Source organism: Mobula birostris, chromosome 3, assembly GCF_030028105.1.
Source record: "Mobula birostris isolate sMobBir1 chromosome 3, sMobBir1.hap1, whole genome shotgun sequence".
NCBI classification, from domain to species: domain Eukaryota; kingdom Metazoa; phylum Chordata; class Chondrichthyes; order Myliobatiformes; family Myliobatidae; genus Mobula; species Mobula birostris.
In genome coordinates, this window is record NC_092372.1 from 121,452,856 (window position 1) to 121,471,320 (window position 18,465).

General features: G+C 41.3%; 1 protein-coding gene across 1 annotated transcript in view; it reads left to right on the forward strand.

Moving 5' to 3' along the window:
* LOC140195694 (transcriptional enhancer factor TEF-5-like) overlaps nucleotides 1-18,254 on the forward strand; it is a 210,672-nt gene extending 192,418 nt beyond the window's left edge. Inside the window, exons 13-15 of the mRNA XM_072254407.1 lie at nucleotides 2,579-2,719; nucleotides 3,538-3,690; nucleotides 8,374-18,254. Of these exons, the coding sequence (XP_072110508.1) occupies nucleotides 2,579-2,719; nucleotides 3,538-3,690; nucleotides 8,374-8,487 (408 nt within the window). The 3' untranslated portion in view covers nucleotides 8,488-18,254. The remainder of the gene's footprint in view (nucleotides 1-2,578; nucleotides 2,720-3,537; nucleotides 3,691-8,373) is intronic.
* Nucleotides 18,255-18,465: the final 211 nt, after the last annotated feature.

Sequence of the window (18,465 nt, forward strand, 5' to 3'; positions counted from 1 at the left end):
AGTGCTTGTCCTGGTCTTGCACATTGGATCAAAATGTTATTTCTTTCACAGAATAAATCTTGGAATAAATCTTGCCAATATTTGAAGAACATTGTAACAGAGTTATATAGCAAGGAAACGAGCCCTTTGGTTAACTGAGTCCAAGTTAATCGCCAATTAATATTAACCCTACACTAATCCCGTTTTATTCTTCACAAATTTCCATCAACTGTCCCCAAATGATTTCATTCATCTACACAGTAGGGAGAGTTTATAATGATAATTAGCCTTTCAGCTTCCCCAGCATCAAGGACACCTTCAAAAGGCGATGTCTCAAGAAGACGACATCCATCATTAGGGACCCTCACCAGGCAGGACATTCCCTATTCTCATTTCTTTCAATACGGCGGGAGGAGAAGATGGCGGCACGACACAGTTCGCAGCGGCCACTCCAGTGGTGACATCTATTATTTGTCAAGTAGGGTGCCATGCACAATCCTGATTTGATGGAGACGGACGTGAGAGCACGGAGGAACATCTGGTGAAACTTCTGAAATGCCTGCTTCGCAGCTGCTGCTGCTGTGTGATCCAGAATCACCGGAGGGGTGGGCCCCCAGTCCTCGGCTTTGCTTGTTGCTCGGCGGCCGGGGCGGGGTCAAAGTGCTTGGCAGAGGATGGTGCTCGGAGGGGCTGGTCGGAGGCTCGAAGCTTTCAGACGGACTCAAAGTCTGCTGCGGTCGGGTGCTTCCAATGGTGCTGCATCGGCAAGTTGGCGGTGCTTGGAGGTTCATGGCGGGGAGAGTTCCTCCCTTCTGCTGCCTGCGTGAGATGATGTCTATTGGGACTTGAGACTTTTTTTTACTGTGCCCATGGTCTGCTCCTTATCAAATTATGGTATTGCTTTGCACTGTTGTAACTATATGTTATAATTATGTGGTTTTGTCAGTTTTAGTCTTGGTTTGTCCTGTGATTTCTTGTGATATCATTCTGGAGGAACGTTATATCATTTTTCAATGCATGCATTTCTAAATGACAATAAACGAGGACTGAGTGTCCTGATAATCTGATCATCCGGGAGGAGGTGCAGAGTCCTGAGGACCAACACTCAATGTTGTAGGAATAGCTTTGTTCCCTTTGCCATCAGATTTCTGAACAGTCCATGAACACTACCTCATATATCATCTTTTAAACTATTTATTTATTATTTTTAATTTATCTATTCATTATTATTAATGTATCAATGGATTGCTGCTACTGAGTCATTTTTATGTATTGCACAGTACATTAAAAACAAGTTTCATGACACATGTCAGTGATAACAAAACTGAATCTGATTCTGAACTGGTACATATTGGGGATGTGTCAGGAAGCCTCACTCCTGGAGGTTATGCAGTCAGTCCTTGAGGGAAAAGTGCAAACTCCACACAGTCACCACCAGAGGTCAGGACAAGCCGGCTCACTGGAACTGTGAAGCAACAGCTCCACCAGCTGAACCACATTTTTCATGATCCCTTTGTTTCAGTTCCTGAACCTACATCATAAACAAATATGACATTTGAAATTTGTGGAGGTATTTAATCATCTAATGGGAAAAAATAGAACTTTAAAACAGTGCAGATGTTCAATGTAAATTTATTATCAAAGTATGTACTGTATATGCCACCATATACAAGCCTGAGATTTGTTTTCTTGCAGGCATACCTAGTAAGTCCAAGAAACTGAACAGGATCAGTGAAAGACTGCACCCAATTGGATGGACAAACGACTAATGTGCTGCTATGTACCAGTTCAGAATCACAATGCGCTAGAAATCTGAAATAAAAACAAAGTGCTGTGGAAAGAATAAAACATTTTTAGCAATTTTTGTTTCTATTTCAAAACTTGCCTCTCTTTTGGAATCATACTGATCATAATTTGAGTGCAGTATAAATACAACACAATTCCTTTTGTCCACTGCAGCAGATTGCTCACTTTACAATAATCAATGAATCAATACCTGCTGTCTTTAAGGAAATGCAGTCCTGTCAACAAGTTAATGCAATAGCACTAGCTAGAGATCAGATGTGCCCACACATGACCTCTTGCTGTACCTCGGCACTCCAATGGTGATTCTGTCGGGAAGACAAGTAGCTTATCAATATTCATATTTTCATTAATATTGTGATTATTTAGATGTATTTAATCTATTTTAAATGTCTCTGCTGCTCAGAATTACTTACAGACAGTGGAAAAGACGGTCTAAATGGGGGTTCCTAACCTGGGGTCCGCTGACCTTTCAGTTAATGGTAGGGGTCATGGCATATAACAAAAAAATCGGGAACCCCTGGTCTAACAGCACAAGCTGTCAGAAAGCCAACAGGCTGGACTGTAGGCAGTTCTTCAACTTCCATAGCTGAGACATACTCCGTAGCTGGGCTTCAGAAGCAGGCACATGAAAGCAGTAAGTGTGGACAAGGATCCTATACAAAGCATGGACTAGTAGAGCACGATCTGGCCCAAGTTTCTCACTCTTCTCCTTCAAAGTGCTGAGTAATGTCTTACGGCATTTAAGGTGCTACATAAATGCAAGTTGTTTCAATTCTGTGCATCATTTTTGCAGGCGGACCTGAACAGCAACATCCAGGACGGACCTGGGGCCTTTTATGGAGTCAGCAGCCAGTACACCAGCTCTGAGAACATGACTATAACTTGCTCCACGAAGGTCTGCTCCTTTGGAAAACAAGTGGTAGAGAAGGTGGAGGTAAGTTGTCCCTCTGGAAAACTTTGCAGAAACACATGGTAAAGCTCTAATTAAGAAGAAATCATGAACATAATATATCAAAAAGAGACGATTATACGGAGACAGGGCACTTTTTTCTTGCATTATTGGCTTACCAAGTACTTGACAGTCAGTAATCAGTACATTAAAAACTTAAGAAACTAGGAGGAGCAAGATCCCCTGAAGACTACGCTGCCTTTCCATGTGATTATGGCTTACTCAGACAAAATGCTGTAGGGAGCTCAGCAGGTCAGGCAGCATCTACAGAGAGGAACAAACAGTCAATGTTCCTCAGGCAATTTGTGTGTGTTGCTCTGGATTTCAACCATCTGCAGAATCGCTTGTATTTATGATTATGGATTATCTTCCAGGCCTCAATATTTCCATTGTCTTCAGTTAATTTATCTATACTGGAAAATAATATTGCTATTTGCAGGAAAGTCCTGCTGGAAAGAATTCCCACTGGGCACAAAGAGGGTGCAGATTTCTTCAACCACAGACCATGCCTAATTTCAGCTGTACAGTAATTTTACAGCATTCTGAAAGGAACTTCCAGGCTGTCGTCTCCTTTCTGAATGTTGGCAACGATGGGCTGTTGACCCAAGCAGTAGGGAGGGGTTGGCAACAGTTCCTTAAGGGATTCAGTTAGTATCTGGTTTTAGCCTCTTAATCCTGCAATGGGAAATCCTGTGGCAAATATTAAGGTGGGAAAGATTAGTAGTTCCTTCATCATAGTGTGTGTTCTTGATCCACCTGCAGCCTTAACGATGAATTTTATACTTCTAAATCTTGACCCACAGACAGAGTATGCCAGGCTAGAGAATGGAAGGTTTGTGTATCGGATTCATCGCTCCCCAATGTGTGAATACATGATCAACTTCATCCACAAGCTGAAGCATTTACCAGAGAAGTACATGATGAACAGTGTGCTAGAGAACTTCACCATCTTGCAGGTGAGCACCAGTGTGGGTATCTGATCTTTCAGAGTGCATAGAGGAGAGCTCCACTGCTCTAACACCTATTTTCCACAGAATTTTCCAAGCAGGTACACTTAATTTTTCATCTTCACTGAAAGATTCAAACATCATGAGTGCTTGCACTTGCACTGAGCTTACACGGGTGCTTGGACTTGTTTACATTCACACCAACCATACCTCTGTTACAGTCACATCTCACACTCGTGTGTCACCTTATCTACATTCACACCAACCATACCTCTGTTACAGTCACATCTCACACTCGTGTGTCACCTTATCTACATTCACACCAACCATACCTCTGTTACAGTCACACCTCACACTGGTGTGTCACCTTATCTACATTCACACCAACCATACTTCTGTTACAGTCACATCTCACACTCGTGTGTCACCTTATCTACATTCACACCAACCATACCTCTGTTACAGTCACATCTCACACTCGTGTGTCACCTTATCTACATTCACACCAACCATACCTCTGTTACAGTCACATCTCACACTGGTGTGTCACCTTATCTACATTCACACCAACCATACCTCTGTTACAGTCACATCTCACACTCGTGTGTCACCTTATCTACATTCACACCAACCATACCTCTGTTACAGTCACATCTCACACTCGTGTGTCACCTTATCTACATTCACACCAACCATACCTCTGTTACAGTCACATCTCACACTGGTGTGTCACCTTATCTACATTCACCTGCTCACCCTACCTTACACATGTAATTCATCTTGTCCACAACCTTGATGTCTCCAACCTACACTTTTAGCTCCCTTATCAGCCCTGTTTCTTCACCTCATATTAAACCTTACCTTCGTCACACTGTTCCTTTGTCTGTAGCCGCATAAATAAAATCATGGGCAGTGATAAATACAAATCACAGATGTATACTCGGGAGACAGGCACAGCATCTATAGAGGTGAGGTGAGGTAGTGAGCTCATGGACTGTATACAGATTACTGTGGGGCTGTTTGCCTCCATGAGGCAAATTAGGGTGGATACATCCCCTGATCCTGACAAAGTGTTCCCTCAGACCCTGTGAGAGCCTAGTGTTGAAATGGTAGGGACCCTACTAGCAGTGATATTTAACAACATTGTTCTGTTGTTTAAGAAAGGCTCTGAGAATAAGCCAGGAAGTTATAGGCCGGTGAGCCTGACGTCACTAGTGGGTAAGCTACTGGAAGCTATTCTAAGGAAGTGTTTTTGGTTAGACAGGTACTGATTAGGGATAATCAACATGGCTTTGTGCATGGTAGGTCATGTCTAACCAATTTTTACAGAGTCTTTGAAGGAAGTTACCAGGGAAGTTGATGAAGGCAAGGCAGTGGATGTTGTCTACATAGGTTTTGACTCCATGGACAAGAGAAGGGTTTCGACAAGGTCCTACATGGACGATTGCTCAAGTAGGTTCAATCAGTTGGCATTCAAGGTGATGTAGTAAATTAGGTTAGACATTGGCTTTGCTGGAGAAGTCAGGGAGTGGTAGTAGATGGTTGCCTCTCTGACTGGATGCCTGTGACTAGTGGTGTGACACGTGGATTGGTGCTGGGTCCATTGTTGTTTGTCATCTATATCAATGATCTGGATGATCATGTAATAAACCTGATCAGCAGATTTGCAGATGATACCAAGATTGGGGGTGTACTAGACGGTAAGGAAGGCTCTCAAAACTTGCAGTGGGATCTGGACGGGATGAAAAAGTGGGCTGAAAAATGGCAGATGGAACTTAATGCAGACAAGTGTGAGCTGTTGCACTTTGGGAGGCAAACCAGGGTAGGACTGAGACTGAATGGTAGGGCACTGAGGAGTGCAGTACCATAAAGGGATCTGGGAATACAGACCCATAACTCCATGAAACTGGCATCACAGGTAAGTAGGGTCACAAAGAAAGTTTTTGGAACAGTGTGCTTCATAAAACAAAGTATTGAGTACAGGAGTTGGAATGTTATGTTGAAACTGTGTAAGACACTGGCGAGGCCTAATTTGGAGTATTGTGTGCAGCTTTGGTCACCTACCTGCAGGAAAATTGCCTATAAGATTGAAAGTGTGGAGAGAATTTACAAAGATGTTGCCAGGATTGCAGGACCTGGGTTATAAGGAAGGGCTGAACAGGTTAGAACTTTATTCCTTGGACCATAGGAGAATGAGGGGAGATGTGAGAGAGGTATACGAAATTATGAGAGGAATAGATAGGGTGAATGCAAGCAGGCCTTTTCCACTGAGGTTGGGTGAGACTAGAACTAGAGGTCATGGGTTAAGGGAGAAAGGCGAAATACTTAAGGGGAACATGAGGAGGAACTTCTCCACTCAGAGAGTGTGGAAGGAGCTGCCAGTGGAAGTGGTGGATGCAGGTTCAATTTCAACATTGAAGAGAAATTTGGATAGATACATGGATGGGAGAGTTATCGTCCGGTTGCAGATTGAGATTTCAGCATGGACTAGATGAGCCAAAGAGCTTGTTTCTGTGCTGTAGTGTTCCATGACTCTATGACTCTATTAATATTTTATTGACTGGGTCAAACAATCCACCTAATATTAATCTATGACTTTCTCCAGCACCTTCCACCAGGCATCACTTTCACATTGCTGATTTAAATTATCCCCCCGGGAGTAAAGGTTATTAATTGCACTTTTTACGTGCTTCTCGAAAAATCCTCCTTGCTTATGATCTGAAACTTTGTACTCAAGGAATGAAGTTGCAGTTTATGCATCTTTGCCTGTGATATCGATGGCAAGGTTAAGCATGACTTGATTGCAAACATTCATTTATGAACTGCTTGTGTCCCTCCTATAAAACTGAATTATTAACCAGTTTAATTTCACCCAGGGTATCAAAACATCTCCATTTCTCTTATAAGCTCTTAAAATACAAGATTGAAATTACCTAATCATTACAATTATAACTAGCTTATTTTTAAAACTGCATATTTACATATTTCACCTGAATTTCCCCATTATAAATAACGTATTATGACTTTACTGATGAACCTGGTAATTCTATCCAGTGAATGCATGAGCCATATACACCACAGTGGTCCCAGGTAAATATCTAATCTGCAGCAAATGACCTGATTTCCATTTGACTAGGTACTTCCAACTTCCTATTGAAAATTAAACTTAATTACTAAAACTCTCTAAACATTCACATCCAAGTTACTGCCTGAACTACTCAATGACAAGGATGAGTAACGTGTGCAGACCTTTGGTGGAATATTTACGTTTGGTAAAATATGATATGAAAAATCCGATGGGAAATGTGAAAAAGTATTCTCCATTCTTGGAAGAATGGTTTAAAAAGAGACCTGAAGATCTTTTTTATTTATTAGAGATAAAACAGACCCTTCTAGCCCAACAAGCCCATGCCGCCCAATTACACTCCTGTGACCAATTAACATACGAACCTGTACACCTGTGGGAATGTGGGAGGAAACTGGAGCAGCCAGTGGAAACCCACATGGTTATGGGGAGAATGTACAAACTGCTTACCGTCAGGAATGGAATTGAACACGATCGCTGGCACTCTACTAACTGCTATGCTACCATGCTATGTTGAGGAGCATGTACGGTTGTTGTTAGAGCAATGGTTCAATTCTTAAAAATCCCACTTGTTTTGAAATTACTCATCTCCCTTTTTCCTCCTCCAGCCCAAATAAACTCGTACTCTATATTGCTCTAGTTCTATCCTGAGCTCATCTATACACGGCTCATTGCCATATTCTGTCAATTAAGGTGCTTAAGAAGCATGTCAGGATACTATTGCATCAAATTCACTATATAGATGCAAAATGCTGAGACAGAATATTGTTAAAGCAACCCATGGCTATCTGTTTCCATTCTCTATTGTTCCAATTCCATCCACCTCTTCTGGCCCACGTTAACTTAATGTACCTTCGTAAGGTCTATAATGATACCAAGGAGGGGGCTGCAGAGAGGATCATTATGTGCCATGTCATATGATGTGGGTGATCGTGGTCTTTCCGTGACCATGGCAAATTTTCTACAGAAGTGGTTTGCCATTACCTTCTTCTGGGCAGTCTCTTTGCAAGATGGGTGACTCCAGCCATTATCAATACTCTTCAGAGATGGTCTGCCTGGCATCAGTGGTCACATAACCAGGACTTGTGATCTGCACCATCTGCTCGTACGACCATCCACCACCTGCTCCCGTGACTTCACGTGACCCTGACCTGGGGGCTAAGCAGGTGCTACACCTTGCCCAAGGGTGACCTGCAGGCAAGTGGAGGGAAGGAGCACCTTACAGCTCCTTTAGTAGAGATGTATATCCAGTCCACCACCCATACAGAGGTACGGCATGGAAAGAAACAGACCTTTTGGTCCACTGGGTCAATACTGACCATAAAGCTCCCATGTACACTAATCCTATTTTATTCCTTCCTGCACTCCCATTAACCCCCAAAGTCCACCATGCTCCTATGCAGTAGGGGTAATTTACAATGACCAATTAGCCTACCAACCTGCGTGAGTTTGGGATGTGGAAGGAGACACCACCCAAGGTCAGGGTTGACCCAGGTCACTGGAGCAGTAGCTCTACCTTTGCACCACAGTGCCGCCTGGTGCTGCAATGTGATTTTTGTTCTGCATTGACATGTTTCATCTTTCCTTTCTGTCTCGCTTTCTGCCAGGTTGTGACCAACCGGGACACCCAGGAGACCTTGCTGTGTATAGCATTTGTATTTGAGGTGTCAACAAGTGAGCATGGTGCACAGCATCACGTTTACCGGCTGGTGAAGGACTAGGACTTCCACACCCAACTTCCCCTACACAGAGGGTGCTGCCACCTGCCAATTATCTACACATCCTGGTGCCTGCTCGTTTTTACCAAAAGCAAAACAAAAATCTATTTTTCACAGAAACACAGATATTTTTACGTTAGAAGAAATGTAAAAAGACAAAAAAATGAACTGTTGTGAAGTCAAAGAACATTATTCTGCACTACTTCTGTGAGGGTCATATATATGTGTGTGTTTTTAATTCCTCTCTCCAGAACTCAAGCTCAGTGAGAGGTAATGGTACAGTTTTTCTTCCTTTTTAAAAAGATATTTACACTTCAGGGATAGTAAGTATTGGATAAAGATCACTTTCAGAAAGTGTGTGTTAATGAGGGCTTGTATGTAGGAATGTTATCTTCTATGATAGTTTTTTTTGGGGGGGAGAGAAGTAAAATGCCTATGTTTTCTTTATTTGTAATCATAAAACAACTGTTCGACCCAAAACCCAAACCAGGCAACTAAAGAGTGTCCTCTTTGTAGCCCTTATATTCATCATCAACATATTCAATGGAGGGTTGGTATGATCACATCTTTGACCTCTCAGAATGATTTTTGTTTTGTGTGGGTTTGGGGAAATAGAGGGGTTGAAGCTGTCTTTGCCTCCTCTCCCATATAGCCTTATTAGCAGATTTACTTGGTTGACATGATGGATTTGACTGTGAAAGTAGGGGACTGACGTTATGGGCAAGGGGTTAATCTCTTGTTTCATTAAAACCTAAATTAGCTTCGGGTAAATGACATGTTTATTTACCCAAAAGTTTTGGTAGGGTTGAACATAAGGTATTGAGAGAGTTCTTGCTCTACCTGGTTCTCCTTACACCCTGAGGGTACTAACTGATGCTGGGATGCAGCTCCACAGGTATTGTTGCTATCTGGTACCTCATCCTGAGGGTTATTTTCCACCGGTGAGCCTATAATGTGAATATTGGCATGGTACTTTATTGGTGAACAGGATTGTCCCAAGCAGTTGGCTCAAAACTAAAAGGAAATATTTATGATGGTTTAATTGCCTTGGTGTTTCAATTTCTTCTTCGTTTGTTCAAAGGCATCTAAAGGTCTGAGGAAAATTATTAATCTTTCCTGGAGAAATAATGTCACTATAGTCTGTATCTAACAGGTACCATACCAGGATAGAGGAATACAGCTTGTCTAATCAGCTCTCCCCAAAGTGATTTTACACATTGTGCTTGCTGGAACAAATGTTTTCAGATTACTTAATTGAAATAATGAGCCAAATAAGAGATCGTCACCATTTCCGATGGGCAAGAAGGGTTAGATCTGGAGAGGAACTGTAGTCCGAAAAGAGCAAGCAACTAAGGTTCTGAATAATTTGTAATTAATGAAAAAATTCTACACATTTTCACTTGATACTTTCGATTTCATTTTTGGCCAATCTTGCCAAAGGGATACATACAATTTCCATCAAAAAGCACTTCCAACTGAGAGAGTTTGCCTGAAGTAGCCAAAGAAAGATTGATGTTCTGAGCAGCTGTATCATGTCTTGTCCTTGGTCTTTGAAGTAATACCAAGAGCATGGGAACTTGCCTGTATGCATCCTGACATTTTGTATTCTCCTCTAGATGATTCAAATAATGAAAATGTCTAGCCTTTACAACCTCAGAACATTGGACAGCCATTGAAGTACTTTTGAATTGTAATCACTGTTGTTGGAAGTTTGACTACCAATTTGTACACAGCTAGCTCCCACAAACAGCTATGTGATCAGATAACATGTTCAATGTGCAGGAAGGTAGGTGATTGTGGCTGAATGAGTACACTGAGGAAGCCTTAGATTGACGGCGCAGGTGTTTTACTGGTGTTTGGGCTGAGCACTTTGGCCATTTCTTGGATAAATCTAGCCTGATACTGTTCAACTTTGTTTTTAATCTTTTAGAAGCACTAAGTTATTATAGCATACTTCTCGGAGTGAGCAGAGTGAGCTGAGGGTCTATTCTGTCTATCATGATAATGTTTTGTTGTTGAAGGGTAACAGGTTAGAATGTGTGTGTGTATATATGGTAAGGAAGCCTGAAAATTTCAGTACTTCAGTTCAGGAATCTAGAATGGAAAGGGTAAAAAGACAGGTGGGAGCAGGTATCTCAGGACACAGAACTGGTAATTTTACAATAAAGCTATGCTAGTTCTACTTATATTCTTCATTTTGCTGTGAGGTTCCAGCAGCACCATTGTGTCCCAACGCTGAATTCTGTTGAATAGGAGGTGCTGAATGAATCTGAACCAGCTTTATAGATCCTTCTGTAAATGGGAGATGGTACATTGCACCTTTACATAACCACTCCTACATGGCTGATTCGGCGGGGGGGTGGGGAGCAGTCCCTGGGGGAAAAACATCGCATTCTGGCAGGGGAATTTATATTTTAGTTCATAGTCATTTATTCAGTGGCTGGTTAAATCTGACTTCCAGATCCTGTCCAGAAATGCCCCCTTTCCAGTACATTTTACTACCAATCCTGGAATCAGTTGTCTGGAAATTCCAGTGCACTCATTGGGCTGCACTTGAGTAATGCAGCAGTGAGGTTGTTAACGAGCATTTGGTTAGGGGCTGTCAGATGAATATTTCCATCTTCTCAAGGTCTTGGCACGGTGCATCACACCATATCATAGCTGAAAGTGTACTGCCTCTCCTCATTTCCCAAGACTGCAGGCCTGTGCTGTGGACAGGGTGAGGAGGAAATGTAGGCCAGCACTTACAGTGAGGGACTTAAGGAAATTTGTGGTTGATACTGAAGGTGAGGGATTAGAAAGTACTGGGAGAGATTGGGGAGGACTTGGAGTAGGGTAGGATGGAGTGCTATTAAACAGAAAGAACTAGGAATTCCTAAGGGGGATTATGAATGGAACGAGCAGTTTGTATGAGGGACTGTCGGCAGAGAGACCAGCAGTGGATGTTAAGGGGCTTGAGACTGGCAGCACATCGTAGTGAGAATTGTGGAATTTGTGGAGGTTCTAAGACCAAGTGACTGGTCAGAGATTTGGTATTGTTAGGGGACATTTTTCATTGTGGAGAGCGGAGTGTTGGCCAGGAATGTAGCTGCATAATTTACTTACCTTTAAAGCCTTCCTGTCAGGTGCCGTGCAAGTAAAACCACATTGTCCTAGGGACATCTTTGACAGACATGCCAGAACAATAATGTCCAAATACCTTGTAAAGCACTGAAAGGAGTGTTGCATAAGGAAGGACATCACCTCATTGGCCGAGGCACAGAAGATGTATCAGGCTTGGGAGGGTGACCAGCACCAGGAACTGCTCAGACAAATGTGATGTGTGAAATGACACAGACATGGTTATTACTATTTCTGTCTTGGCTGGGAGTGGGAATCATTTCTCACTGACAAAAAATTGAGCCATGGTAGTCTAGTGGTTAACAAAACACTATTACAGTTCGGGGCATCAGAGTCCAATTCCAACCTCATCTGTGAGGAGTCTGTATGTAATGAATGGGTTTTCTCTGGGTGCTCTGGTTTTTTCCCCACAGTCCAGACGTAGCAGTTCATATGTTAATTGGTCATGATAAAGTTTCCCGTGATGAGGCTAGGATGAAATCAGGGGGTCGCTGGGCGGCACAGCTCAAAGGGCCAAAATGGCCTGTTCCGCGCTGTATCTCAATAAATAAATTTTTTTTTAAGTCTGAGTCAATTGCATTGCTAGCAAAGCATCTGTTTTCTTTTATTATCCCATGCCTAATCCAAGGGCATGGAGCCCAATTTAGAAATTATTTCTGCAAGATTCATATTAAGTTAACTTGTCGTAGTCTGGGAACAAACTGGGAACGTTTCTTATTCTGAACAGTCAGGGACACACTTTACTTCTAAAACAACAGAGTGGATGCCAAAAGGATTTTACCCAACCTTTGGAGACTTTTTGATAGCATCTATAATGAGTTGATTACAAAGTGTCTCTGGAATGGCTCCCATTGTGATTGGGCAAGTGACATATTCTTGCATGTTTCTGAAATTACTATACAATACTGAAATGGGATTTTTGAATTGCATGCTCTTATTACTAATATATTTCCCAGCATTTTCCTCCTAGTCAACATTAACTGACTTCCACCATGAGCATTATGATTGCCACTAATTGTTCTGTAACTTGGCCAGTATTTCCCCCCTTTCTTTCCCTTCCCTCAACTTGTTGGCATTACTATTACAATCTCATGGACAAGACTGTTACAGAATTAAACTTAGCTTGGGTCAAAGAAATTGTGCAATCAGAATAGAAGACAAAAAGTCATAGATTGTGGTGAAAGGACCTCTCATTTCGTACAACGCAGAGTTAGACCCATCATTAAAACTACCCCTAATAATTCTGTCATTTGGTAAGATCTTTGGTGCTATTGCCATTTTCCTTTGACATCCTATCCTCTAGTCAGTGAATCATGGTCGTGTGTCCTTTTAAGTATAAGGCAATTGGCACCAAACCAAGTGAGGTATAAGGAGAAGGGCATGGGAGCCATGTAGAGCTTTCTACTCTTCTTCATGAAGGTAATACTAATAATAAATCTTGAGAGATACTTTGGGTGAGTCACTGATGTTTCATACAATGCCTGCATGACTCTGTTGGTATTGATCTATCCAATATGGATTAGATGCATCTGGCCCAAACTTTAATCTGTGCCAACCTCAGCAGTAACAAGTTTAGCTTCATTTGAAAAGTTGTGAGCTTTCTGTTCCTGATATGTAGTCCCAACTGGAGTTTGTACTGCATGAATGTTCAGAACAACCGGGACCAGAATTGGCTAGGAGAGCCTAACAACATTAAGTGGCTAGGAATTATTTGTAGAAAAAATGGGCACTAGATTGAGCTGATGTGGGGTTGAAATCTGCTTTCAGAAAGAGTAAGGGAGTTGGGATGGTGCATGGGATACAAGAACTTTTCACTTTTGTAAGTAGTCAGTATAACAGTTCCACTATATAGATAATCGATCCTGCTGGTGTTAACACATCCCATCCCCCAAGCCCACTCTCGCAGAACCCCGAACAGTCCATACAAGCTTCTGCCCACACACCTCCTGAACAAAGAAAAGCCCCTCAGCACACAGACCCCCAGCAACATCTGTGAACGACTACCTCTGGAAAATGAAGTGTGAGCTGCTCAAAAGCACGAACAAAACATCCCAGCTAGCAGAAGGGAGGAAACTACAAGCAAAGGATTGGATTGCTTTGTAATTTAATTTCTTTTACACCAGAATTAACATTTTCTTATTTTAAAAGATGTAACAAATAGTGGGAGTGGAAGAATTTTAGAAAAGTAGTGGGTTCTTTTCTATATATATATTCTATATATATATTATATATATGACATATATGAGGCACTCAGAGATGGTACTCAAGTATTGTTGCATTTGGGTATCAAAAGAAACCTAATTTGTTAGTGATGTCACCTAGCACTTAACTCTGCTGTAAATATCTTGTACACAATATTTCTATTGTGGTTATCCTGCCACATTCACATTTACTCCAGTTTTTTTGTTAGCCTGGACAGACAGTATTCTGTTCCTTCCTGTAATATAATCTAGTTTTTGAATTTTTCTAAATAAATAGGTACATTCATATATCAAAATAATTCAGACTCATGATTGAGAAGATGGTTCAAAGCCACACAGCAGGGACAAATGTCTTCTCTTCTTGGCAGCTGTGGAGCGTCTACTCTTGGTTTGAGTTTTTAGGGCCTTCTCTGGTTTTTGCTGAACACTAAGCTTCTTATTTCCTTGAATGCACCCACTGAGCAAGTTCTGGATTTGGGAGGTAGGGTGGAATGGAATAAAGTTTTAAAGAACAGTTTTGTGGAGGTCACTTTCCATCTTCCAATGCAAGGAACTAGAAGGCCCAGGGCTATCAAACAGGTCAGTCTCACATCCGGAGTCTGACAGGATAAATGACTCAATTATAATGTGATAAAACCTAACAAGCTACAAAAAAGGCTTAATTATAACAGCCTCCCTTATGTACCCTTCCCAGTGGCAGCTTAGCATTTCCATACAATATATCTGTTATTGGAGGCTTCACATGTTTCAAGGCCAAGACATGGAAATATCTCCATTCCACCCACTCCCTGGCTGAGAAGTTAATGTAAAACTATTGCATGCTGCTCAACACTCCCTCAAAACAAAAGGCCTGTAATATTTCATAATATTATGAAGAGTAAAGATTGAGGTAAACATACCACAGGCCACTGTATGTTTTGATAGCTAGGGGATTGACATTTTCACTGGAAATAATCTGCACAAGTCTTTAAGATGGCATTCATGGTCTCTCCATACAGTGGCCTGAGGTGTTCCCACACTGCAATTTTTCACAGGTTAAATGTGATTAGAAGTATTCGCCCCTTGGTTTGCTGCCAATGTTGTGTTTTTCTTTAATACTTTTGTGTTTAAACTAGGAAGCCATGTCAATAGGATTATTTTTTGGGGTTTTTAAATATATATATTTTTGAAGAAACTTTCTAATACTACCTGTGAAGGCTGACAAAAGGGACACTTTGTTTTTAAAAAAAATGTCCTTCTCGATTATTTTATTGTATAGGAACATTACCTACTTATTGGCCAATAACGATACTGTTGTTCTTCATTATTTCCTCTCACAAAACCAGGGTACATAGCCAAAATGTGAGAACCTTTTAACTCCTGGTGTAACACTCCGTAATCCTTGAAGGGGCTTCAAGTTCATAGAAGTCTAAACCAGACAAAGAAAGACAAACAGAATAGCGTCAGTGTGGGCTTGGAAAAGGGGGCTTTTAACGGTGGGATTTTGCAGTGGGTCACACTTGTTTGCATATTGATTTCTCCAATAATCATTTATTTCAAATTTTACAGAACCAATATTGTCCATACTGCAAATTAGCTAACTGCCTTGACTGCATTATAACAGGCCAGCCGCACATCGCACAAATTTTGAAAGATATTCTTTTGTACTTTTTATTGAATTGAATTTGCATACTTTTAGAAATCTTTATCTAATACTCTTGGGGAAGTGCAATCTCTGTTAAGAAAAGGCTCATCTTTTAATTGAACCTTATCTCACCTACAACTTCCAACTTACTCGCCACTCCAAAACTTTTCCCCCTATTCCACTTCTTATTTCTTCCAAACTCTAAAATTCTTGTAGGAAGCATTCCTCCTCTCCCTGCATGCATATCTGGCTCGTCAATTTGAACCATAAACTACAGGCATGGACTAATTGCAGTCCTGAACACTCATCCCCCTCCCTCCCCAACCTTATGCCCACATGGTGGCTCAATCATCTTTGCAGTCAGATGTATTATCGGCTGGTCTGTGCTGCTTGAAAATTGTGGATGAAGGTTTGGAAAATGTCAGAGACAAGTGCAAATGAAAATACCAAGCTATATTAAAATCCTAAATTGGAGATATAAGCAAACTAATGCCCGCCTGGAATTAACCTGCATACCTGACTCCTGTTTAGCATTCTGTGATCCAAAAGTTTGGGCCAGGACTTTTATCACTCCTTTTCCGAGGACCTCAAACAATGGAATTCTTAATCTCTCTCAGCATTCCCTTCTTCCCATTACTGACAACTTTTTAAAGTCTAAGCTTGGCTTCATCGTTCCATAATTACACAACATGGCTTCCACTCATTTCAATTGGAGTGCTCTGAAAGATTAACTTTGTTTTTCACAAAAAGCCTTAGTAATTGAGGTACAGATTATTTGCCAGGAGAGGGCAGCCCTGATATCTTTCCCAATCGATCCGAATCCCAATTGCAGAAGCAGGAGAGCTAACAGGAATTCGGTGTAAGCAACATTGTGAGACCCACTGTTGTAAGATACGGCCCAAAGGAGTTTAAATACAGGCTTTAAGAACTATTTGTATTTGTCGTTATGCCAATTGTGAAGGACTTTAACATGCAGGTACTTACATTTATGAGGGTCATTGTTCTTTATCGGCAATCCTTAAACTGTATATTCTTAATGGAGTACAGTACTTTTTGATTTTATTCCTCTAAACCATACTTTGTCACATGGTGAAAAGGTAATTTGAAACAGTAAAGATGTGTTAATGTGTGATGATATTGTTTATGTATATTTTTCTGAATTGTGAGGGGGTTTTATTATATATCCAATGTATATGTCCATCAACTTAATCTTGGTGCCTTCAGAGCCCAGATCCTTAAACAAAATAACAGAACAAAGCAATAAATATTTGTTGGTGGGTGTGTATCTTTCTGCGTCAGTAGTGTGGCTTTTTTTAAAAAAAAGAAACTGTGTGGAGAGTGAACCGTGGAATTGGGGTATACTGTACTTCTGGGCAAATAATGAGAGTCAGTTTTCAATTGTAAATCAAGTTTGGAAATAAGAAAAACGCAGCATCAGAGAAGGTGCCGCTTGCATTCATGAAATCTAACTGACCTTTGAGTGATATTTAAGGTAGGAAGCCTGTTGCGAAGTGCAACATCTTTAATATACGAAGTTTTTGAATTTTACCATGAAGCAGTCATGACATGTGATCAGGTAGTCCGTGTATGGTTGGCCTGCTTCTGCAGGTTTGTTCCAGATTCCCCATGTAACGTGCATGTTCTATATTCTGTAATGAGAAAAGATGTGCAAGGCATCTGTTGATGTCACTTCCGTAAAATTCTTGTATGTGTATGAGGGCCACGAATGCTAGAGGCTACTCACACCAAAGTAATCCTGAAGCTGAGGGCTGCTTTGGTATTAATTAAATGGAACTTGGCCTTTCTTAATCTAAAACATCCATTCTCTCCTTTAAATAATGTTCTTTGTATTCATTACCATCACTGTGGTCCTGCTGAATTCATCCCTCCTAACCAGTGTTCTCACAACCACCATTGTGATATCTGACCCTGTTTATTGATTTATTTAATTACTTATTGAGATACAGCTTGCTTGGAACAGGCCCCACACCACCCAGCAACCTCTGATTTAACCCTGGCCTAACCACGGGACAATTTACAATCACTGATTACTATCAACTGGTGCAACTTTGGTCTGTTGGAGGAAACTGGGGCACCCAGAGGAAACCCAACAGTCACAGAGAGAACGTACAAGCTGCTTTCAGATAATGGTGGGAATTGAACCTGGGTTGCTAGTACTGTAAAGTGTGGTGCTAACGCAGGGGTTCCTAACCTGGGATCCATGAAATCCTTGCTTAATGGTATTGGTCCATGGAATAAAAAAGGCTGGGAACTGCTGTACCAGCCACTCTAGTACCGTGCCACCGTGGGTCTCTCATCTCCTATTTGTGTGCTCTGGGAGGCCTACGTGAGCAGAATGTGAGCAAGGGCTCCTCTGTCACACAAGGAGCCTTGTGTCTTGTATGTGAGAGAGTTCCTTGCACTTTTTTCTGCAACTTTTCAATTTCTTGCTTCTTTCACTCAGTGTGGCTTGTGTGTGAGAGCAGTTAATGTTAATATTAAACGCTGTGCTCAGAGGGATTAGTCTAACAGACAACTCAGTTAAATGGAACAGGCACACTGGTTCAAGAATTTTACACTGTTCTTTCTGACAGCATTGAACACTGGGAAATCAGAGTCACATAGTTATAGAGCACAGAAATAAGCCCTTCATGCCAATGCTGATCATTGTACCTATCCCATTTGCTCACATTAGGTCCAGAGCCTTCAATACCCTATCTGTTTAGTGTGGGTCTAGATGCCTCCAAAATGTTGTGATCATATCTGTCTCCACCACTTCCTCTGGCAGCACGTAACAGATTGCAACAACCCTGTTTAATATCACTGGCATATGTCGTGAAATTTGTTGTTTAGCATTAGTACATTGCAATACATAATAATAAAACCTAAATGACAATAAGAAGTATGTATAAAAATTGATTAAATAAGTAGTGCAAAAAGAGAGGGGAAAATACAGAGGAAGTGTTAATGGGTTCATTGTACATTCAGAAATCAGATGGTGGAGAGGAAGGAGCTGTTGAGTGTGTGTCTTCAGGA